The sequence below is a fragment of the Podarcis muralis genome, chromosome 8, assembly GCF_964188315.1.
Source record: "Podarcis muralis chromosome 8, rPodMur119.hap1.1, whole genome shotgun sequence".
NCBI classification, from domain to species: Eukaryota; Metazoa; Chordata; class Lepidosauria; order Squamata; family Lacertidae; genus Podarcis; species Podarcis muralis.
Window position 1 is genome coordinate 6,703,438 of NC_135662.1, and position 24,135 is coordinate 6,727,572.

Below are 24,135 nucleotides of genomic sequence, written 5' to 3' on the forward strand. Positions count from 1 at the left end.
TGGGCCAGTAAATTGGAACTGAGTCCTGAAAAGAAAGAGGTGCAATATGTCCCAGGTTCTTGAGTACAGGAAGTGAGGAGATTGCCTGTCCTGGTTGGTTGCACAATAACTTGCTTGCACGATAACTTGAGAGTGTTCCTGGATTCAATCTTGTCACTGGAGGCTCAGGTGGCCATGGTGGCTTGGAGTGCTTTTTTTCCAGCTCTAACTAAATTTTAAAAGCATATTGTGTGTTCCTTTCTTAGTTACCATGGCTTTGCCCTTCAGAACACAGAAGGCAATAAAATCAAATGAACAGAAGTTCGCACTGACCTGTAGCCGAGCCATTTGAATTACTGTACTCTCATGGTGAAGTGCTTTGAATAACTAATATGTACATTTGCAGAAGTAAACAAATGGCATGAGTTGTAGCAGCAAGCTGCCACTAGTATTTTACAACATTGTTTGATGGCATTAACTGTTAAATTCTTAGAACTAATCTGAGTGGATAATAGGTTTCTTTAAATTAATGAATGAAGAATTACAGCTTGATTAAGAGAAGCACAACACTAAATCCTTTGAAAGCTGTGGCTAATGAGCAATGGGACCTGATTAGCACATAATAGAGGAGATTTTGGATCTGTGCTCTTTTGGGGGGTGGGGAATACAGATGGGCTCTGACGTGACTGAGAGAAAAGTGTTCTAGTTACCTTTTCTGCCTTCTGTTTCGAACCTGAATGTACTGGAAGTGGGGATCAACCTTCATGAACTTTTCAATAAAACCTGAGCCTATGAAAAAGCATCAGTTGAATGCAATGGGAATTTGTAAAGCACATTACTTAGTCGCCATCTGTAGGGATCACAGTAATGCCAAAACCATTTTTGTTGATCCAGTTTGTTCATCTAGTAATTGTCCTTATTCCTTGTTTGTTCCTTTGCCATACAAATTGTGTCCATCCCTACTGCATGTTTTCAGTTGCTGCCAGTCATAAACCTGGTGATAGTCCTGGGCAGATTAGGATGGAACCCAAGTCTAAGTGCATAAATGAAAGAAACTTCTTGCATCTGTTTCGTTGCATTTTAATTTTATTATTTTACTAAAAACATAGTGAGTTGCGTTATTTTGTTTTGAAATGAAAGTGCGTTTCTCTGTATTTCTAGCCCAGCAGACCTGGTTATCCCAGTCCAAGATCCAGCGAAGGGTTTTATCCCAGCCCACAGCATATGGTACAGCCCAATCATTACCAGGTGAGAACTACTAATTCTTAATCACTACTGTTTCACTGTTTTTAAAAAAATCATCATATTAAATGTTTGCAGAAGGAAGGAAAGCATGGTTCATATAGTTGGGGGATGGTCCACACATGGCCCATAGGGAGCCCTGACACACTTTTGTAAGAGCTTTTTGCACAACTCAGTTTCCAATATTTGCACAACTCAGTTAGTTACTGCTAACTGCATACCAGATATGGGGCAGAAGTGGTGAAGTCTCTGGTCAGGGGAACAAAAATTAGGCATATTATTTTAAAAAATTTCTTACTATTGACTTATTTTTCATACTTTTTCCTCCTCCTGCTAATTATGCTCAGGCATAGCTTCTGTAATTTTGCCAGGCGCAACCCATACACTTTCAAGCACATTTATCACAATTTTGAAGCTAGTTTTTTTTTTAAATGAAAGATGTTGTTCCTGATAATGAAATCTGTTCCCACTAAAAACTTATTTGGTTGAACTTTGCTATCGTGGAATTGCAGAATGTTAACAACCCTGAAATTGGGTTGCTGAAGGAATAATGGATTTATGTTGGGTTGTCAAATGTCAAAAACACATTATCTGGCACAGTAACTTGAAAAAAGAGCGAAGAAACTGACAGCAATAGAAGGTGCATTTAGTTGTTATTAATATAAACCTATGTTCCTACCTTCTCCTGGTCTCTCTTGTCCAGAATTGGTACACTGGCAGACACTAGCTCTGCAAGGTTTCAGCCAAGTCTCTTCCCCCCCCCCCGCCCCGCCCCGCCGCCCCAGTCTTGTCAGCTGGGACCTTCTACATGCAAAACATGTTTTCTGCCACTGAGCTATTAAAGGAGTAATTACACCAGAAGACCTAAAGAAATAGCTCCCATTAAAGGAGTAATTACACCAGAAGACCTAAAGAAATAGCTCCAAAGGGCTGGGGCATTGCTAGGTTGGGCTGGAATTGACCTGCGAATACAAAAGCTCTGGTGAGGGGGTAAGTCTAAACAAATATGCAAGTTGGAAAAAACTTAGGTATATAACATTTCTAATGCCAAGAACCCAATTCTCTCCCTCCTGCATTTTTTTAAATGAATGTGCTTTTTAGATTTCCATATTGTTATTATTTGTATGCCCTTTGCGTAACTGTTTATTTGTGCATTCCTTTCATTGTGCCAGAAAAAACGTAATACCTATATTGGTGAATGTATAATTACTCATTCCCAATTTATAATTCTCGCTGTCTTTTAAAAAGCAAATGAGTGAGCGAGGTTGGCATAGTGGAGGGATGAGAAGCATCAGAGGTAGAGCTTTTTTTCAGCCGGAACTTAGTGGAACTCAGTTCTGGCATCCATCAGGTGGGCATCATTGCCATTCTAAGAGAATGAGGGATGTGTTCATGATGAGTTCTGGCATCCCTTTGTCTAGAAAAATAGCACTGAGCAGAGGTACATCCGGATTAAGAATGCACTGGGAGGTAGGTAGAAAGGACTTTCCTGAAAATGGTATTGATGAGTAACTAGGAGGAGGATGTGCAGCTGATTTGAAAAGTTTGTTCAAGGGTAGGAAGAAATAACAACATTGAGCAATATGAGAATTTAGCAAATGATGCTGATAGCCAATGAGTTTGTGCAAAGGCAATGGAAGCAGAACAAAGTCACCAGAAAGTGAAAGAGAGAGGTGGGGAATATATATATTTGGGGGGCGGGGAGTGTTTTAAGTCTGTCACTTTGTGCATGCCAGAATCTCAGTGGGAGGAACGCACATGAGGCTTGACTTGTTTGAAGTTGCAGTAGGTGAGGAGGAATTCAGATGATGGAGCTCCTATGTCTGCAGCAGGCTGAGAGTGAAGACATTTGAGGTTGACTGGGAATCAGAAGTGAACAGGGAGAGAGAGTGCAGAAGACTGTCTTGAGGGGGATGGCCATAAAATTGTAAATACTCAAGAGGGAAAGTTTATTTCAGCAGCGGCATGCAACCTGAGTTGAGAGGGGGAAAGGTAGCAGTAATGGTATTATGGTGGTTTAGAGGAGGGGCAACTGGAGCAAGGGTCCAGTATACCTGAAGGAGCGTCTCCACCTCCATCGTTCTTCCCGGACACTGAGGTCCAGTGCCGAGGGTCTTCTGGCGGTTCCCTCACTGCGAGAAGCCAAGTTACAGGGAACCAGGCAGAGGGCCTTCTCGGTAGTGGCGCCCGCCCTTGGAACGCCCTCCCACCAGATGTCAAAGAGAAAAATAACTACCAGACTTTTAGAAGACATCTGAAGGCAGCCCTGTTTAGGGAAGCTTTTAATGTTTAATAGGTTGTTGTATTTTAGTGTTGGAAGCCACCCAGAGTGGCTGGGGAAACCCAGCCAGATGGGCGGAGTATAAATAAATTATTATTATTATTATTATTATTATTATTATTATTATTATTATTATTATTATTATTATTAATTGATTTTCCCAAGTGAGAAAAGGGAAGGGTGTAAAGTGATGTAAAGACAGACAAGGCAGGAGGATTTGAAGATTGTTTGGATGCTGGCAGATCTTACCCAAAGTGCTCCAAAAAGTGAGAATCTGGAGATGAAGCAAGTAACAGCATCTCTCACTTTACACGAGTGAGGGAATGGTTTTGAATGGAAAGAGTATGAGCTCTGTCTTTGCCATTTTAAATGCTGACACATTTGCAAGACTACTGGGAAGAAATGTGGATGAGACTGAGGTAGAGGATTAGGCAGAAGCTGAGAGGTCAGAGCTGAAAGAAAAAATGTGGGCACTATTGTTGCACTGTTGTCTTAAAGCTGTAGTATAATCCTTCCTCATTTATTTAGGGTTTATGGAAAGCTGTAAGTTGCAAATGTTGCACAGATGTGGAAGTGCAATTAAATGTTCCGATAAGACACTTCTCAGCGGCCTCCTTGAAGGCTTTTTCATTTGCTAAGAGAAGCCAAAGTTTATGTATTTATTTTGCTTTGTTTTATCTTTGATCTTGTACCACCCTGGATCCTTTGACAATAATTATTGCAGTAACTCACAGATGGATGCAAAGCTTGCAGTATGTCTACAATGCCGTGCATTTTTAAACCGGTCTCTCATTTGAAACCAGCTTTGGATCACAATGGAGAAACAGTTGGAACATCTTCCAGCTTCTTGTGCTAATTATCTTCTGCCACCACAGACGTAAAAGCTTGTAGAAAATGCCGGGGGTCTGTATTTAGCAGTATATATAGGGAAATGCAAACATAATCATTATTAGTGTCAGCGAGCACTGTGTGCTTGTATATCATGCACAAGTATTCCGATATGGGCGTGTTCATTAAGGGCATTATAAGTTTCATTTTTCAGAAATAATCTCTAAAAATTAGGTACATATAAGGCAGCATCTAAGGGCATGTCATATTGTGACTGAAAGCATCAATTTCAACTCTCCTTTTCTCTCACTTGGATTATTTTTTTTGTACCCCCCCCCCCTTGCTTTTGATTTATGAGGACAAACTCGTAAAACATGTAAAAGTTTAACTGGAGACTTCTTAGTGAGTTCAGGCATTTCTCATTGCTTTCTTTGGTAGGTCTCAGGGTACACCAGTTCCCATGGGATTCCAGCTATGGCGGGTAGCATTTATCCAGGCCAGGCTTCCCTCTTGGATCAAACAGATTCCTGGAATCATCGGCCTCAAGAAATATCCATGTGGCAACCCAACATGGAGGTAACTTCTTCCCAGATAATTAGCAACTTGTGGGCAGTTGAGAGCATTCTCTTGCTTTCTAGCTAATATGTGTATTCCCTCTCTCCCCCCTCCTCCTCCTTCAGTAAGGCTTCAGTAGCCTCATTTGTCCTCCTTCTGGTGTTTCACCCCCACCCGGTTTGACATAATCTACATGACGAAAGCAGCTCCCAGGAAGCATCTGTGCAGCCTTGCTTTTCTGAGAGAGCTAGTTAATCATCCCAAGCAATCCATATAGGGCAGTGCAGAGTGTTCCATTGCTGCACCAGAGCAGTCAGAGCCAGAGGGCAGTAGATCAGTGTTTCCCAACCATTGTTCCGCGGCACACTAGAGATGTTGCCTGGTGTGCCGCGGGAAAAATTAAAAAATTATTATTTTTTTTAAAGTCAAATTTTCGATTGGGACGCCATCACTAGATGACCCCTGTGGTTCCCTCCCTCCCTCCCGCTCTGCGCCTCCCTCCTCCTCCTCCGGGGAGGCCCTTCCTGGCTCTCGGCCAAGGCTTGGCGGCTGCCACTCACTCACTCGCTCGCCCACCCGTCCCTCCATCCCTGCACCCGGCCTCTCCCCCTCCGTCCCCGGCGCGGGGGCTGCCGGGATCCGTAGTCCCCTCGCCCTTGGGCTCCGCGCCCGCGCGTGGTGCGCGGACTACGTTTCCCAGCGTGGCCTGGCGGGCCGGGCATTTTGTTTGAAGTGCTCTTCTCCCGGCCATGGAATGAGCGCGGCGGCGGCGGCCGGGCGGGCAGGGGCTCTTCCGCGCAGACCCCGCTCAGCCTGCCTGCGCCCCCGCGGAGATCGGGCGGCAGGATGGAGGCCGGGAATCCCCGCGGAGGCGGAGCAGCGGAGGCGGAGGCTGCCCCCCAGGTAGGGCTGCGTCGGGGGGGTGTTTTATTTTTGCAATGCTGCATCCGCGCCGGAGGGGACGCATCGGACCGCGGGGAGACCCCTTGGCGGGCGTGCAAGGCAATGCATGCATGCAGGCGTTGCATGGAGTGCAGTGCAATCCAGTGGCAACGCGGCGCCCTGCATGCATGCATGCATGCAACTTCCACCGGCGCTCCGGACTTGGCAGGTGAGGGGGGTCCCCAGTGGGCAGCAGAGAGAGCCGGGAGGGCGAAGGGGAGCCGGGGGGGAGCAGCGCTGCTCCCCGAGCCGAGCCCGGGGGGAAACTTCAGCGTCGTTGCGCCGGGTGTTGGAAGCGGAGGCTGGCGGGGGCCCCTCACCTGCAAAACCTGGTCGCCTCTCATATATTTCGTGCATTGCATTCATCGCCCACTTTCTCCTCCAAGGAGCTCCCGGGGGCGCGCGTGGTTCTCCCCGTGTTATCCTCGCAACAACAGCCCTGCGAGGTGGGTCAGGCGAGTGGCCCAAGGGAGCACCCAGGGATTGTCCTGGCCAGGTGGGGTGATTTGAACCCTGCTCTCTGCCCGGTCTTCGTCCTCATTTAGCCCCCACATGTGCATGACTGTGCATGACTGAGGTTTTCCCCCCTCGTCTTGGCTATGGTGTGAGTCTGTGCTGTTAATTAATGGGGTTCTGCCTTCGGAGAAGATGAGCCAGCCCTCAAGGAGGTGATTATGTAATTTGCTAGCAATTCATGTCCCTCCCGGCGTGACGCTGCGCGCTGACGTCACGGGGCTGTAATGGTGGTGTGCCTCGAGATTTTTTTCATGAAACAAGTGTGCCTTTGCCCAAAAAAGGTTGGGAAACACTGCAGTAGATTATACAGCTGCCATCTGCTGGGAGAAAAGAGAACCTAGTGTTGGTTTCACACCATTCTCCTTCTTCAGTGAATGACAAAACATTTCACAGTTGGTCTTCATTCCTTCCGCAGGCAAGATTTTGGCTTGCCCTTTCCCTTACCCAAGTCCCTGACCTTGCAGCAGTTCTAATATACTCATCATTTAATGCACTATACTGGAGGAGGCTGAAACTTTGTGCTAAAAAACAACAACATTCTTGTTCCTCTGGTGTGCTGTTTAAACCTCCCTGTCCAACCTCTTAGTACAACTTCCTACAAGTGGATCTACTTATGACAAAGCATCACTGGCATGCCATTTTGAGTGGGTGGGTGGTAGTGCTAGTGGCACAAAGCATTGGGAGGACCATTAAGCACCTGTTTCAGTTGCCGAAGGCAATTACTGCTACAGTTAGCTGAGTGCTTCTAGTGGTATAAGAGGGTTTTTAGATCTAAATATGCATGGCTTCAATTCTCTTTCTGATAACTTTTTTCAAGTGGCTTTTCAGCCAAATAGATGGTCTGTAATGGATAGAAAAATTCTTTTCAGTTGCGCAAATTTCCTGGCAGTTTCTCATTTATCCTTGCAACGACCAGTGAATTAGGTTCGGCTGCAAGCTATCTGCATAGCTGAATTGGGGTTTCAGCCTAGAATTCTCTTGTCTAAATGTAATCTAGCACCACGTTTGTTTAATGAGTTTATTGCAAACTGATTTTTATCTTGCCTGAAAACCTGCTGCCTTCAAGAACAGGATTATATTAACAGAATAAAAATACTACCACAATTAATATTCTTGGTTTTTCTCTCTCTTCGTCTGGTAGGATTCCGGCAGTTTAGATCTACGAGGAATGGGGCAAGTTCTACCCGCACATCTAATGGAGGAGAGATTGATACGACAGCAACAGGAAATGGAGGAAGACCAGCGATGGTTGGAAAAAGAAGAGAGATTCCTGGTAATGCACTCCACTGCGCTGCTTATCTCTCGCTAATTAATGCAGTGTTCTCTAAGACACACTTGGTGCTGGGCTCAGGTCAGTGCAGACACTGGTCAGATGCACCAATAAAGAAACCACAAGTCTCATGGTTCTGATAATAATTGCAAAGTAGGGATCCACAGATCACATTTGTGGGTGAGATCCAAGTAACACCTGACATTTGCAAATATTCCAGTGTCCCTCCTTACAGATACATAGGTGATGTTGTAGATCTGGGGGTTGCTGCTGTTCCCTCCCACTTTAGATCCTGGTTAAGAACCTGACCTTCTTCCAGTTCTTATCACAGATCTCCACACAAGAGGGAGGTGGGGAATGACCCCCTTTTCTCAAACTGACCTAATTTTATCTGCGCAAGTCACAGGAGAGATACAAGAGGATCAGAGCTGCCTTCATGAACACTTCCATCTCAGGTGGAAGAAACCAAGCATACAGGTCTTCCCCCCTCCCTCCCTCCCTCTCAGAAGGGTTCTACTCTCTGATAGGGAAGATGGAGAGGCTGAAAGGGCTAAGAATAGGCTCTCCTAGTGCAGACATTTCCATGATAGTTTCCCCTGGCGACCAGCAAAGAAACCGTACACCTATCTGACTCAGGTGAGGATAGTCCCCAGACTCTGTCTGAACCAGCTAAACCTCAGTCTTCCCCTTCCACTTGACCAACTTCACTGACATCATCTGCAAGGAATGGGCCAGGCCTTCCAAAGCTGAGTCGCACTTTCCCATCTGTGACACATTCTACCTCTCCCACATGATGAATTGCAAGACCCGGCCACACCCAAGTTGGATGCTAAGGGGGGGTAGTACTCATGTCAAAGGCTCTTCTCCTAACTTCAGACTTCCGTGAGCTACTGGTTGATCAGCAGTGGAGAAGTGAAGCTACTACACACAGGTTTGAGTCATCTTCTTTGGCTCTGAGGGCCTTTGCTAAATCCTCCATGATCTCTCAAGCGGCTTTTACTTGACCAAATGTAGCTCGGACAGAGAAGCACTCCAAGGTTTTCTCGGTCTTCCTGATGGGTGCCTCACTAGCCATCCTTTGCCAGCCAGGCCCGTGTCTTAAGATCTTCTGAAGAGGATCTGTTCCAAGGACCCTCTTTAAGTTAGTCGTGTTCTGTGCTTTCACAAAGGAGAGGGCCTTTTCTGTGGTGGCACTTGAAATTTGGAATGCCCTCTAAGGAGGCACACCCAATGCTGAGTCTGCAAGAAAAGAAAAAAATCTCAGGACTAACTGACCCCACCCCCCAAATCAAAACAAAATTCCAAAACTGAATGAGAAGAGTTTTGACAGTACAGTGGTACCTCTGGTTAAGAACTTAATTTGTTCTGGAGGTCCGTTCTTAACCTGAAACTGTTCTTAACCTGAAGCACCACTTTAGCTAATGGGGCCTCCCGCTGCCACCATGCGATTTCTGTTCTCATCCTGAAGCAAAGTTCTTAACCCGAGGTACTATTTCTGGGTTAACAGAGTCTGTAACCTGAAGCGTCTGTAACCCGAGGTACCACTGTATATTCAAGTGATTTCATGAAACATGTAGGCTTCCAATTAGTCCAGTTTCAATTCAGCCCAGCATTCCATATCTACAGCTGTCTGCGTGGACACAGTGTCAGGCTACTCCAAGCCCCGCCTAAAGGAGCTACTCACTTCCTCTTCAGAAGCTCTTAGAGTTAACAAGGCAACCTGCAACAGAGCACAGCTGAAGTGCCTCTTGTACTTCTCAGCTGCTTGGTGCCCTGCTTAGAACCAGAAGGCCTTGGAAAAGTCCTGCACTTGAGCCTGGACTGAGCCTCCCATACGTGGTTGCGGCAGCGAATTTGTGGCTGTCGGGTTGGAAGGGAGGGGGTGTGGTCCAGGTTGAACTATCCTCAGCCCTCACCCCTTACTGATGTGTCCCAGAGAGGAGAGGGTTGGCTAACTGGATTCTGCAGGGCTGAAACGGGGGACGTTAATGCCTAGTGTGCAGCCTGGTTGACGGGCATCATAAACGCAAGCCCTAGAGGCAAGGAGACACACCCTGCAAGCCCAGGTATGAAGGGAGAGTGGTCCAAATGTCTTTGATGAACTTTAAGCAGGCTTCCACAAAACGTTTTAATCAGCTTTCTTAGGGGTGGAGATTCTGGGTGTCTCCAAGAGACCATCTTATTTTCTCTGTTAATCATTGGGCCTGTTTTCCTACGCTTTTCGCAGTTTGCATCCTTGGATCTGTTGTGGCTTTCTGTCAATAGCACATTGATAGTTGTGCGCATGAGCACGCAGGCACTGTTCAGCAAAGCTTGGAATTCTGCAACCCCTCACTGGCCTCTCTGGGTTTGGGGTGGAATAACTGACATAGTGTTCTTATCTCTGGCTTTTTATTTTTGTTTTCAGGGGTTGGTGAATTCACAAATATTCCCACATATGTGCAGCTCAGCACATGTCTAGACGAACTAGGAAAACACGAATAGCAGCGGGGAAATTGGTGGAACTGTGTGCTAAAGTTGGGTTTTTATTTTAGGATTAAAAAAAAGAGAGAGAGAGAACACGGGCGTCATTTTTCCTTTGTTGAGAATGACTTGTGCATTTTTCCCCACTGAATTAATGAAAAAAAAAGACATGGAATGCAGCAGAGCTCTCCAGCTCCTCTTTGTGAAGAGGGGCGGGGTGGTGGGTAATTATATCCTTGCCGTTCCCAAAAGAATTCAGCTAAGCAAGGACTTCTGCGCACATTTCGCTTTTGTGGCATTTACCCTAAAGTGTTTTGCTGTCGTTAGTGCTGCATTAATGGTAAGCCGCCTTCACTTCCTGCTAGGTAGAGTGTCTAGAAGGAAGCTTGCACATACCTAGAGGATGTTGAATTGAGAAAAAACTGCCCTCAAGATGCTGTGGGCACACACTACCAATCTACCCTTTTCAGTCACAACTGCAACAGCTGTCCTGTCCTGTTGCATCCTCTTTTTGATTTTTGTTTTTAAACGGGTGTGACTTTTAACAGCACCATTTTCACAATACACAAGGGGGACAATCCATTGTAAAAATAATTGTAGTTGCAACCTCCCCCGATAGGGATGCTTGAGGATTTTGCTTAGTTCACATTTTTAGGCAATCCACCTTGATTCATGCTTCTGGGATAAATACCGTTTACACAGTTTTCGGAATTTTTCAATATTGTCATCTGCTCAAAAATGCAGTAAAATGTATTTCAGGACAAAACAGATACAAAGCCACGCACAAATAAATGAAGTTGGTTGTTGAGAAGAAACTTAAACCCTGACCCTGCATTCGGATGACACACTAAGCCAGGGGTCAGCAAACTTTTTCAGCAGGGGCCGGTCCACTGTTCCTCAGACCTTGTGGCGGGGGGGCGGACTATATTTTGAAAAAAATAATAATGAACGAATTCCTATGCCCCACAAAGAACCCAGAGATGCATTTTAAATAAAAGGATACATTCTACTCATGTAAAAACACGCTGATTCCCAGACCGTCCGCAGGCCAGATTTAGAAGGCGATTGGGCCGGATCCGGCCTCCGGGCCTGAGTTTGCCTACCCATGCACTAACCATGGAGTAGCAGCCATGCTGCCCTAACCTAAAAATCCCAGGGAGGAGCAAAATGACTGCGCCCCCCTCTTCAGGAGCCAGCATGTTTGTGCTAAGCTATGATTTGGCTTAGTGTGGGGTGTGAACATAGTCTCTCTTTTAGCCTTCCTCTGCTCTGCCCCTTTTAATTTTTTTGGGGGGGTGGGTTAAAAACTTCATCTGATCCATTTTGCAAAAGATCATTTCCAAGCTTTTGTTTTTTATATTATGCAGTGAAGTATCAGAGTAGGAGGATGATCTTTAGGAATTGTTTTATTTTAAAAAGTCAACAGATTCCTAATCTGACTTTTCAAAGGGGTAATAAAAAGTGGCTTCTGTTTTCTTCCTGCTAGAAGCAGCGTATTGGGTCCAGGCTGCCTTGTGAACTTTCTGCATCTCTGTGCTTTAAAAGAGCGCTGGTAATTGGCCCCATTTGGGAAGTTTGGAGATGGAGCCAAGTACATTTAAGCCTTCCTCAAGCAGGAAACAGGAATTAATGTGAAGCGTTTCTCATCCTGTGGTTGAAATTTTCGCTGTTAGGAAGAAAAGCGCAATAAACGACGGCTGTGGCGCTGCTGCTGCTGCTGCTGCTATTCCTGGGAGAATTAAAATGCAGGTTTTCCAATGTTGTGTTGGGGAAATGGTACTATCAATATTTATCTCAAAGCCTTTTTTATGTACAAGAGACAAAGCGAGTAGTTAGATAGAGTGAAAGAATAGAAAAATCTTTAGAAGGGCTGCTGGGAGGTTCACTTGCTGCGTTCTGGAAGAGTGTGTTGGGTGTGTGTGTGTGTGTGTGTGTGTGTGTGTGTGTGAAGTTGAGGCATGAGGAGAAGGAATGCAATAGCATCCGTATTAGTCAAAGTGCACTCTCTCCCACCCCTTCCTTTCCTCCCAGCAGAGGATTTTTATGTTTTGCCTTTCTTTTAGTAAGAATTCTATTTCTTAGGCTATTTGGCTTGCGTGGCTCTTCAAAACCCGCAGTACAAAACCACATCTCTTTTCATTTCCTTAGAAACCTGATGTGAGGCTCTCCAGGGGGAGCATCGATCGAGAAGATGGGAGTCTCCAGGGTCCGGTAAGCACAGATGCCATCTCTTCGACTATCAGGAGAAATGTTTGTTTAATTTTCTCGATGTTAACATTCCGCTCGTGCTCGCGGGAGATGAGTTTTGATTTTCTCGGTGTTTCCACCATTGTTATGTTTACGTGAGAGGTTTCAAAAGGCTCCCGCTTCTCTGGGAATGGTGCTGACAGGGGAAGTCTTGTGCACGCAGCACATTGGGGAGCTGCTTCTTTTCATGCCGCCGCCGAAGCAGATGCGCTCTTCCCTTTGGAAACAGAGCTCTAATTATTTTTAAAGCTGCTTTGCAGTACACAGCCAGGTCGGGGTGTGTGTGTGTGTGCCTGTGTTAGCTTTGCATTGACGTATCTGCCAACAGGAAGCAAAACTGTAAAGGAATGCCTGCAGATGTTTGAGTAACTAGAGAGCATTCTCCGAAGTAATGTGGAACTTAAGTAGTGTCTTGAGGGTGGTGTTTGTTAGCAAGCTATCATCAAAACAAGGGCTGGATGAAAAGATGTGTTGGATGTGCTTGTAAAACACATCTGCAACAGGGGTATAGCTGCCTCAGACAATAAACGTGTCATCTGATTGCTAGTCAGAAACCTGTACTTGGTGGTGACCTACCCCCTTCCAATTAATTACTGTGTTTGGGGCATTTAAATGTGCATTTCTCAGTACCTGGAGGTGCAGTTGCAATATCGAAAGAAAGTCTTAAGAACTCATTCATCCACCTTGGCTTTATAGAAATAAGGGCTGCACTGCTTTCACAACAGAGATCAGAGTATTTAAATTGGATTATTAGCTTCAGGGCCTTTGGATCAACACTGGGAGTTTTGGGTGCGAACACAGACTTGTTTTAGTGCTTTTTTAGCCCCTCTGCAGTATAAACTTGCTGACAGCTTCAGGCTTGCGTGTTCATAGGGATTTCTGCTGCTAATGTACTGTGAGCATGCTACCTAGAAAGCAAATATCAGGCCTATCTTCAGATTTTTGAGGATCTGATCAGTGGAACTTGGTTGATCTCTGACTGCCGCTCCTTCATCTGGAGGGGAAGATCAAGGCATTCTTTGAGGTATGGGGCTGTAAACAGACACAGCTATGTCCTGGGATGGCTGCTTCTGTAGGACAATCTCCAGGTCCTCTGGAGAAACAAGTTGTGTAGACAGCTGGAACATATTGCACTGTTCTATGTTCATACAGCAGAGCTGAAGGATCTCCCATTGTTGGTAACCTCTGTAACCACCCATTGCAGTCTAGCAAACCTAATTTAAACAGAAGGCCCTTTCCACTTCTCAGAAGTGCTTTCTCATGTACGGTTCTGCAAGGTAATTTGGTTCTGCAATGAGATGGGCCTTCATTGTGGTGGCATGTACTCTGTCGTTCTGTTGGTGCATACTGAACCCTTTGACATGGAGATATTTATCCCAACCTGCATCTGTAGGGAATTGTTTCCACACTGTTCTTGTTTTATGGTTGTAACTATTTTTACTGGTTGTATAATTGCATGTTTTCTGGTTGGGACCCACCCTGAGACCTCATGGCGAAAGGGTGGGTAAGAAACACAGAGTGGTCTTCATTGACATTTTGCTTAGGGCAGATCCTTTGAAATTAAGGAACATGACTAAGTTAGGTTGGTTGATTTCAATAGGTTTCCTATGAGTAAAACGTAATGAATGCCACCCCTATTTTTTTTAACTGTGCACATGCAGAGAGAGACAGAGACAAAGACAGACAGACATACACACACATATAGAACAACATCACATCAATTCAAATCCAGTACAGATACCAGCTGAGATGTTTCTTACTCCTTTCCTGTTAGTTTTTCAGTTACACATTTTCTCTTGCTAGCATGCAAGCTTAGCCACCCACAAAGACACATATTTGCTCTGAGAGTGACACTAGAGCAGCTAGCTAGAACATGTTGAATGAATCAGTGCAGTGAATTATTCTGGATTTATCCTTGGGGGCAGCTGAGTTCATGCAGACGCTCTGTGGCTTAGCCTCATTTTGCAAGGTGACCTCGAAATGCTATGTTAGTAGATAACCAGCTTTTAAAAATTTGAGCTACCCAACGCTCTTGCCTGGGTTCTGATGAGGAAAACGCATCTTTTCACTGTGTCAGCACTATTATCTTGCAAAGGAAAATTTTCTCTGTGAATGCTCACTTTTTGATAAAAGCACACCAGGCTTTTCTAAACCAATGTTTTTCTAAGAATGCAGCAGCCAACAGCATGCACAAATGCCACTTTTGTTGTGCAGTGAGAGAATAGACTTTTATCTCGCTTGGCAAAGGGTTGTAGAAATATGATTAGATTTGAATCCTGTTATAAACCCCTTTCCAAATTAATAACCAAGGTCTTTTGTTCGTTTTCCTTTTATTGTGAAACACAAGAGTAATTATTCTGAAAGATCTGTTGAACAATATGGAGAGACCTGAGGCACGAGCTTTTCATACTGCAGCTTAGTAGCCTGGATTTTTGTGTTTGGATTGAAGAGGTCGAATGTTATAAACATGTCATTTTGTCTGAGTGATGGTAGCTGTGACCTTGCATGGATATATCACACGGATGCCGAGCAAAATAGCAGGAGATGGGAGGATTTGTTTTATGTTGTTTTCTCCTGAAATTTGAGAGCAGTGGGAGAGGAGAAATGTTGGAAATTCTTGTGGCTGGATAGCCTGATGCATAAGGATGGTGGGGGAGGGGAGTTAGCTGGAGAGGGTTTCTTTGCACATAAACACTGTGAGCAGACAAATAAAACTTATTTTCCTTTTTCAGGCTTCTAACCAGCACATTTATCAGCCTGTGGGTAAACCAGGTAAGTCATAAACAGGCAGCTTTACAGCCACAATGTGAACTCTCAATCTCTCCTCTCTAGGTCTCCTCCATTATTAGAAAATCCATTAGATTCTGGGGTAAACAACATTTGTCAAAGCTAGTGGCAGTCTTCAGTGGTTACTCATGAGTAATACCATGTGTCTGGGTCTCCTATGCCAACAGGATCTGTAAAGGTCCATTTAAACTGTGTCTATTACCTAATCTAGGAGGCTTCTGTGCTTGACTTCAAAGCCAACGTATAAAGTATAAATTGCTCTTAAGTTCTGATTTTGGGGACTGTGTGTTTTGCTCTCGCATAGAAGGGGTTGGTTGGGGTGCTAGTGAAAATGGACTTGGTGAGTTTCTGCTACGTTCCAGTTAAATGAGCCTAATGATTGTAGTTTTCATATCAATGCATGTATAATATTTTCTTACCAGATCATTCTGCTCCACCAAAGAAACCACCTCGCCCAGGAGCTCCCAGCCATTTGGGTAGCCTTGCCAGCCTGAACAGCCCCGTGGACAGCTACAATGAAGGGGTTAAGGTATATTCTTAGTGCAACGCTGGGTCGCATTGCACATTACTCGTCAAAGTCCTGGGTTAAGTTGAACAATTACTGTTCCTAACGGAGAAACAGTTCAAAACCTACCATAACCTTTCTTGACCAATCAAGGTAGATGTGTGTTATGGCAGGTCTTTCTCCTGGTGCTCCCCACCCTGAGTCCATGGTACCCGAAGAAAATAAATATCCAGTCTTTGCCATATTCAGCCATTTTAGACTTCTGCTCCACCAGGTTGTCAGATTCTGTTTCCCAACTGAATATACTCAAGCTGGTTGTGGAATCCATCTGCAAGCGGAGAGTCAAAACTGCAGCTTGCAAAATGAGATCTGGTGGCCAAGGCCTATCATCAGCTTACTCCCTTCACAAATGATAGGGAATAAGAGATTGTGTACGGACTGGGCTGGAACATTGATGTGGCTTCTCAGTGCTGAAAGTTGCAGCATATAATCATACCATGCCTGTTGATCTTTGTGTGCATGGTGCAGTTTATGCAAGAGCAGCACTGGGTATCTCTGGACTTGAACCTTGCTATGCACTTTTTTCTTTGGTGGGGGGTATTAATAGTGGTTTGAAATGGAATCAGATGATTGTCCCCTAGCTTAAGACATCTCTCCTGGCAAAAGTAGCTGCTCAGAAATGATTGGAAGCAGGTAGGAGAAAGCTCACTTCGTGGCCAGAATCTGGGCAGATTTTGTAAGCATAGAGCTGCCGGGGTGCTTTGGGGGGGGGGGACATTTTTACATGGCATCCTTGTAGTGATGGATCATATACTCCCATTATTAACATGAGTTCTAAATAATGACTAACCCACCATGCATCACACAGTGGGTTGTTGTTTGTTTGCCTTATTCTCCACCATTCTTTCCAGAGATGTACCCTTTAGTGAAATGTGAATAAGGCAGTCAACTGTTCCATCAACAGTGGTTTGGTAGATTACATATAGTGTCCAAAGTGTGCCCTGCGTAGGATTGTCACGCACTAGAGGGAGTCTTGAGCCAACAATGTTCTAGATCATCAGTCTAGATCAGCAGTTCTCAACCTGTGGGTCCCCAGATGTTGTTGGACTACAACTCCCATCATCCCTGAGCTCTGGCCTTGCTAGCTAGGGATGATGGGAGTTGTAGTTCAACAACATCTGGGGACCCACAGGTTGAGAAAGGCTGGTCTGGATTATCTAGATTTGATGCTACTAAGCAGAGGTTGAAATCCTGAGCTCCATGTGCTGCAGTCAGTGTTCTGATTCCATTTGTGCCCCTGTTAGAGAAGCCAATGAGGCCCATACTTGAAGTGTACTGCCCTAGGTACCCCAAGGAGCCCCGGCTGCTTGTCCCTTTCATGCGACATAATTGTGCTGAATGGCACTTTCCTGCAGTGAACAAAGTTGCCAGCTACAAGTGAGGTCATGAGCCTTCCTCATCTGAAGTGTGCAGCTTCCCAGGGGCAGCCTCCCTTTCCCTGCAGTCTTGGGTAGCTTCCTTTTGTTCCAGTAGAGAACTTGCCACCACCATATGACAACAGGCCCCTCTTCACTATATGGTATTTCTGGCATCCACCTCCAATGGTCCTTTTCTCGTTGAATGCAAGTTCATGCTGTCCTGAATTCTGCGTTTTCCATAATGTGCTGGGGCCAAAAATGAACACTGCCATTTCTGCTGACTTTTTATCTTAGCTGCACACAGAAAAGCTCGGTCAAGAGTATTTATTTCTGAGTCTTGGAAATGCCAGGGCGATAAGTCTTGAAAACCTGTGTTGTTCAAAGCATCACTCGAGCTCTAACCTTGAGCAGGATTCCTGGGTAAATACAGCATCTTAGATTCTGGCCAAGATCCCGGGAGCCACTCTGGCAGGATGCCAGAGGGCTTTAAGCATGCTCAGTGGACTTTGGGCCTTCATTTCATCTAAGGGCAGCCCCCTGCGCTGTACTGTGAAAGTCTTCTGTGCTTCACTTCAAAGGTGGTTTGCCATGTCGTGTATGCAGAGCTGCAGTTTGAGGAACACAAGCCCAGAGTCCCCTTGTAGACTGCAAGAGTAGCTGCGTGGCTCTGAATCTCAGCCTCTGTAGCAACAGCTGAAAGTCTCTTTGTTCCTCTGGGTGGAATTCAGTTTTAAACACTCAGGGCTCACCCAGTAGCTTTGGGAACTTGCCTGCTTTTGTTTCAAATTGCCGGGAAGCTGAGGCACAAATTGAATGTGTGCTTGCTAATAGGCTGAAGAAGCTGAGCTTTTCCCCAGGCAGGAATGATTTTCAGAGGCAGGTGGTCAAACGAAGTAACATTTCTCCTCCTTCATGGGCACAGCAGTACAGTTTTTGTGACATGCTGGCTTTATTTCACCGCTGCAATAATTGTGGATTGCTGTTTCCCTCGGTAGAGTTAAGGTTTTAAGTCTGTCTCATCAACAAAGGCTGACGATGTATATGGCTTTTAAAAAACCCTGCTTGAAACCCAATTCTTCTTGCCCCTGAATTTGGTTTTTAAACCTGGCTTCTACATCCAGCTCAATTGAAAAGGTCTTAAATGTACTACAGACAAATGCTTATGCTTTGGCCTTTTGACTCTCCAACACAGAAGACTGTGCTGCATTTAGTGTGCAGCCACAGAAAACATGTCCTTGTTCAGCAGCAGAGGTCACCCATATGGTGCTGTCCAGATGTTGTTGGATTACTGGTCAGGGATAATGGACGTTGTAGTCCCAAAGCTTCTGGGAGATCACCATGTTGGCTGGACCTGTTACAGAAACTCAGGTTTCTATAAAACTCATATTCCTTTGGCTTGCTTGGCTGTCCAAATTGGGTTGTGTTAGATGTGCATAATTAATACATGAAAATAAGTTGTGCTTTATATTACCGCCCCCCCCCCAATAGTAAATCTATTCCCATATTCTGCTCTAAAGACAGTTGATTCATGCGCTAGCAACAAACAAAGAATAAAATAGGTGGGCTGGGGGAGTGAAAGCATAGTTAAACACATAGAAGCCTCAAAAACCTAGGTAAAACATAATTAACCTTTTTAAAAACTCTTTTTAAAATGGATTAGACAGAGTCTTAGAGATTAGTCTGCTACAGGCTATGATCCAGGATGCTATTATTATTATTATTATTATTATTATTATTATTATTATTATTATTATTATTTATTAATTAATGTGTACCCCACCCATCTGGCTGGGTTTCCCCAGCCACTCTGCAAGGCTTCCAACAAAGATTAAAAATACATTAAAATGTCACACATTAAAAACTTCCCTGAACAGGGCTGCCTTCAGATGTCTTCTAAATGTCAGGTAGTTGTTTATCTTTGACATCTGATGGGAGGGCGTTCCACAGGGCGGGTGCCACTACCAAGAAGGCCCTCTGACTGGTTCTCTGTAGCTTTGATTCTCACAGTGAGGGAACTGCCAGAAGGCCCTTGGCGCTGGACCTCAGCATCGCGGCAGAATGATGGGGGTGGAGACGACTCCCATATTCAGAGGCCCTTTTTGCTCGCCAGCTGCTGGAATCAAACTTCAAAGGGATGCTCGTTGTCATCATGTGCTGTTTGTGTGTTTGAGCACCTGAGAACAGCCTGGCTGGTGGATGGGGCCCCAGGCCCATCTGGTTCACCCTCCTGTTCTCACATTGGCCAACCAGATGCAAGCAGAAGCTGGGCACCAGTAGCACTCTCGACTCAACTTCCCATGGGATCCGAGCAGCCATTAGAGTGACCTCTGGCCAGCTCCAGGGATATGGGCTGTTGTAATTCAAGGACGGTTAGAACGGTTTACTTTCTCAGGAAAGTTAAGTTTCTGAAGAGGCGAGCCTTTCCCAAGAGCTCTGTTCCCATTTAGTGATGAAAATGGAGATTCTCATTAAGTGAAATCTATTTTAGGCCTTTCAGGGCGGGGGCAGAACTGGTGGGAAGGCCCAGTATATTCCCATCTGTGGAATTCACAATCAAGCCATCGATGGCAAGAGGTCTGGCAAAAATGGACACAGTGCCCTTTTCTCCCTCTTAACGTTTTGAGATTTGCTTGGCGTTTAGAGGCCAGCATAAGAGGATTCAACAGGCTGCTTTAAAAATTGTTTGTTTGTTTTTTACGAACAGTGCCAGAGTCTTTTGAGCTGCCAAGCCTCCAAAAAAGAAAGGAAAAAAAAGAGTTTCTCTTAAAAGCATTATTTGCTAATCTCAGTGTCTCAGTCTAAAATTCCTGTATAAACACAGAGACCCTCCTTAAAATGAAATCTGGAAAAGGGCAGGTCACCAGGACTCTACACTCACATTTTGGGGGAGGCAGAATATTGCATCGTCATCCCATTTCCCTCTTTCATCCTGGAGTGGATTTTCCTGGCCCGCCCTCAGGAAGCTGCAGGACCTTTCGTATAACGTGGCTGTGCTGGAACCTGCCAAGCCAAACAGAAGCTTTTCCTGAGATTTTTAGGTCACACAAAAGGAACCAGTATTGGACAGAATGCAGAAATTCCCCTTATTGCAAACACCAGTTCTGAACTTCTTAATCTGGAGGAAAATGGAGCTTGGGAGGCATTTCTGGTTTTATTTTTGAAAGAACAGTTTTTTTTGCCAAGGGGCAACCAGCCAAACATTGCACAGATAACCCTGGCTGTTTAGTTTGTGGCGGATTACTGTTGGTATTGGCTTCAGAAATGGCAGAGAAGCATAACAAATGAGCATCCAGCTAGGCAGATACAGTCTTCTGGAATTTCAGCAGAGGAATCAAGTGGGTTGTTAGTAATTGGTCCCCAAACGATCCTCCAGCATAGAACTTGGCCAAGGGTTTGACCAAAGATTTTTTGCAAACAGGAGCGGAGCAATTAGATGACTAAATGATTCCTTCTACTGAGCACTTTCCCCTGATCTCATAAAAAGAGACCGAAATTTTCCTCTGCTTGATCTCTTGTGCAGAGAACCAGGTGTCTGAGGCCCGCCTGCTGCTTCCACACTGAGGGGCTCCTCGTAATCTTTAATTCCTTTGCTTCTCGCTGGGCCGTTTTGCCCCTGTTGCTGTTTGCATGCTCTCTTGCTAGGGGTGCATGGCAGATAAAACTCTCCTTCCAGGGCTGGGCATGGACACTCCGCTTCGGGGGGGCGGGGGGCAATGGCTAACACAACTGAGCAGAAATGGGTGCGGACGAACTTTGGGGCTGGGGCGTTTTAACAGGTCTTTCTTGCTATTCCTCATATTTTGGAATCCTTGCCCCCCCCCCCCCCCGCTACATTTTATTAACCTTGTGTTTTTTTCTCTTTTCCCTTTCTCTTCTGGTAAATTTCTTTAACCACCCCTCAAACTCTGCTCGACACTAGCCATGGAGGGTAAGCACTTGGAGTGTGCGTGTGGTTGTGCGAATGACAAGACTACGCAAGCCCTGTGTGGCAGCGCCTTTTGCTTTTCACAAATGCCTCTGCATGTGCTCTGGTGGCTGCAGAAATTTGTTCAGACCCCCAATCCATCGGGAACACCTTCACCCCTTAGAAATGAATGATATGTTTCTGAGCCAGCCGGGGAGGGAGAAATGAAGGGCTGCCACGTCTGCAGAACCATTTGTTTATTTATTTGCTTTATTTAAATAATTGATATGCCACTTAACCACACTAGTCTCCAAGCAGTTTACAAAGATGCAACGTAGAAAGCAAAAATCAGTTAAAAGAAGGAGATCAAAGTTCAGTTAAAATATATGGGATATAAACGTCTTCAGTAGTCGCCGTAAGTTCAGTAGGGAGGGACCTATCTGACCCTAACTGGAAGGGAATTCCATAAAATTGGACCCACATCACTAAACACACAGCTCCTGGTGGATATGAGCCTTGCATGCAAGCCATGAGGGACAACTTACAGGGACTCCCTTGAAGACTTCAGTGATACAAGGGATTAGGTACAAGTCCTTGAGGTATTCTGAACCCAAATTGTTAAGGACCTTGAACCTCACTTGGTAGCACACAGGCAGTCGATGCAAACATTTGAGCTCTGGAGTTACGTGCTGGCAATAGTCTGCCCCCAACAGCAGTCGTAACAGCAGCATTTTTAACCAGCTGAAGCCTCCGGACTGGATCCACAAATAGCCCCACATAGAGTGCACTGCAAGAACAGAGTCTTGAGGATTCCAATACAGAATACCATCCCTGCCCACAAACATCTGTGGTTGCCATACCAGCAATAGCTGGCCAAAGGCACTCCTAGCCACTGAGGCTACCTGAGCTTCCAATGACAAAGATGGCTCCAGGAGCACCCCCGATCTCCGAACCTCTGTTTCTTTCAGAGGGACTGCAACCACATCTGGAAGAGGCAACTGGCCCATTTCCCCAGACGTGACAACTACCAACCCACAGTGCTTCCATCTTCCCAGGGTTCAAGCTCAGTTTTTTGGCCCTCATCCAGTCCAACCATGCAGTCAGTGCCACAGCAGAAGTACACCTGTAGCATAGCAGCACATCAGTGCTGATACGTTGCAAACATCTGGCAGGCTGCTCTTTTGCAGACATTTCCTCACTCCCACCCCTAATTCTTTGAGAATGGGAGGAGCCTTCAGCTGTGAGATGTCCCCCCCCCCCCCATGGCCTGCCCAGTGAGAGGGGGAAGATGGCTGCCTTCCTCTCAGCTGTAGGAAAGGAGCAGGCAAACAAGCTCCTTTCTCACCCAGGCAAACAAGCTCCTTTCTCCCCCCTCTGCCTCTAGCTGCTACACCTTTGCGGAGTATTCTACATCCTCCCATTTCAGAACCAGGCACAGGAAGGGGGAAGCAACAGGGTGGCTGATTTTGCTGCCGTGCTACAGACTCTGGCATGAAGCAGTGTTTGCCGTTCCAACTGTGCCCGCAGCACAATGTGTCCTCTCGGATGACTGTTTGCCTTAGCCTTAAAAGGAGGCGCGTGTAGCCTTTTCCCACTGTAACGTCTGAAACTTCTTAGGCTCCTGGAGTGCACAGCTTTTCACTTCTGACTGCTCTTCATATTTATTTATGGAAACCATCCCTTAATAAGAAGTATCAATCACATAGTTGGCGAGGGGATATTCTGACCAAACCCTGACTTAAGACATGTGAACAACACAGGAAGCTGCCTCACCCACTTAAACTGCCATGCGCTTCATCAGCCTCACTCACCACTGGCTTACCTCCCTGGCTGTGGCTCTCAAAGCTGGTCAAGAGAGGGCAATGCTAGGGGATGAACTTGGGGGTCTGCAGTCATCAGACTGTTTACTCTGGAATATTTCAATTGAATTTAGGTGATCTGAAGATAATCTAAATATTGAAGTTACAGATAGGTAGCCGTGTTGGTCTGCCATAGTCAAAACAAAAAAATTTCCTTCCAGTAGCACCTTAAAGACCAACTAAGTTAGTTCTTGGTATGAGCTTTTGTGTGCATGCACACTTCTTCAGATCAAATATTGAAGGTTATGCAGAGATTCTGTTGGAGCAGAGGCACCAACTGCAACGTGAGAGTATTCCTACTTGGTTCTCCTCTCTCATTTTATATTGTGGTTCAGCTTAGTTCATATTCCCAGTCTTGGCCACTGAGTCTTAGAAACTCTTCAGGGTTTCCATCAGCTTGGCCGCTGTTTGAATGTGTATGCCCTGTGTTTGTAGTTATAGAAAGGAGTCCTCCTGAAGCTGAAACTTAGAAAAGTAGACGAGCGCCATCTGGTGGGCAAGCATGTGAAAGTAAAGCTATCTCCTTTCCCCCTCCAGATTCAGCCGCAAGAGATTAGCCCTCCCCCAACAGCCAACTTGGATCGTTCCAATGACAAGGTCTATGAGAACGTCACAGGCCTCGTGAAAGCGGTCATAGAGATGTCCAGCAGAATTCAGCCAGCCCCACCGGAGGAGTATGTCCCCATGGTGAAGGTAAGATAGTCCCCCCCCCCCATAGAGTGGCCTTATAGTCTTTCAAGATGTGTGGCAGAAGAAAAGCAAAAACCAGGATTGGGATATGCGGGGTTGTATGTGCGTGCATTCTCAAGCTCTCCTGCATGGAGAGAAACTTAAGCAGGGTTCAGCAACCTTTTTCAGCTGTGGGCCGGTCCACCGTCCCTCAGACCATGTGGGGGGCCGGACTATATTTTGAAAATAAAAATAAAAAAAATGAACGAATCCCTATGCCCTACAAATAATCCAGAGATTCATTTTAAATAAAAACACACATTCTACTCATGTAAAAACACCAGGCAGGCCCCACAAATAACCCAGAGATGCATTTTAAATAAACGCACACATTCTACTCATGTAAAAACATGCTGATTCTGACTGCAGGCCAGATTGAGAAGGCGATTGGGCCGCATCCGGCCCCCAGGCCTTAGGTTGCCTACCCCTGAACTTAAGCACCTTAACCAGCCCTATGTCTAGTAATGAAAGATTCTATGTGGTTGACTCTCCTTGATGTATGTAGTTTATTACTATAAATGGGGCTGTGTGTAAAAGACACATGGGTGGAATTTGACCAGGGCATTAAACTCAGGATACTGAATATCTCTGAACTTGTTATATTTCTAGT

The 24,135-nt window shown here is 45.5% G+C and overlaps 1 protein-coding gene across 14 annotated transcripts in view; it reads left to right on the forward strand.

Annotated features, from left to right (window-relative positions):
- PTK2 (protein tyrosine kinase 2) overlaps window positions 1-24,135 on the forward strand; it is a 189,832-nt gene that overhangs the window by 163,196 nt on the left and 2,501 nt on the right. For 12 of the 14 annotated variants that reach the window (XM_077932700.1, XM_077932702.1, XM_077932701.1 and 9 more), the window contains 7 exons: window positions 1,141-1,227; window positions 4,769-4,906; window positions 7,485-7,616; window positions 12,225-12,287; window positions 15,056-15,095; window positions 15,533-15,639; window positions 23,334-23,489. In XM_077932700.1, the coding sequence (XP_077788826.1) occupies window positions 1,141-1,227; window positions 4,769-4,906; window positions 7,485-7,616; window positions 12,225-12,287; window positions 15,056-15,095; window positions 15,533-15,639; window positions 23,334-23,489 (723 nt within the window). The remainder of the gene's footprint in view (window positions 1-1,140; window positions 1,228-4,768; window positions 4,907-7,484; window positions 7,617-12,224; window positions 12,288-15,055; window positions 15,096-15,532; window positions 15,640-23,333; window positions 23,490-24,135) is intronic. The other 2 variants (XM_077932703.1, XM_028736091.2) reach the window with 1 other exon arrangement.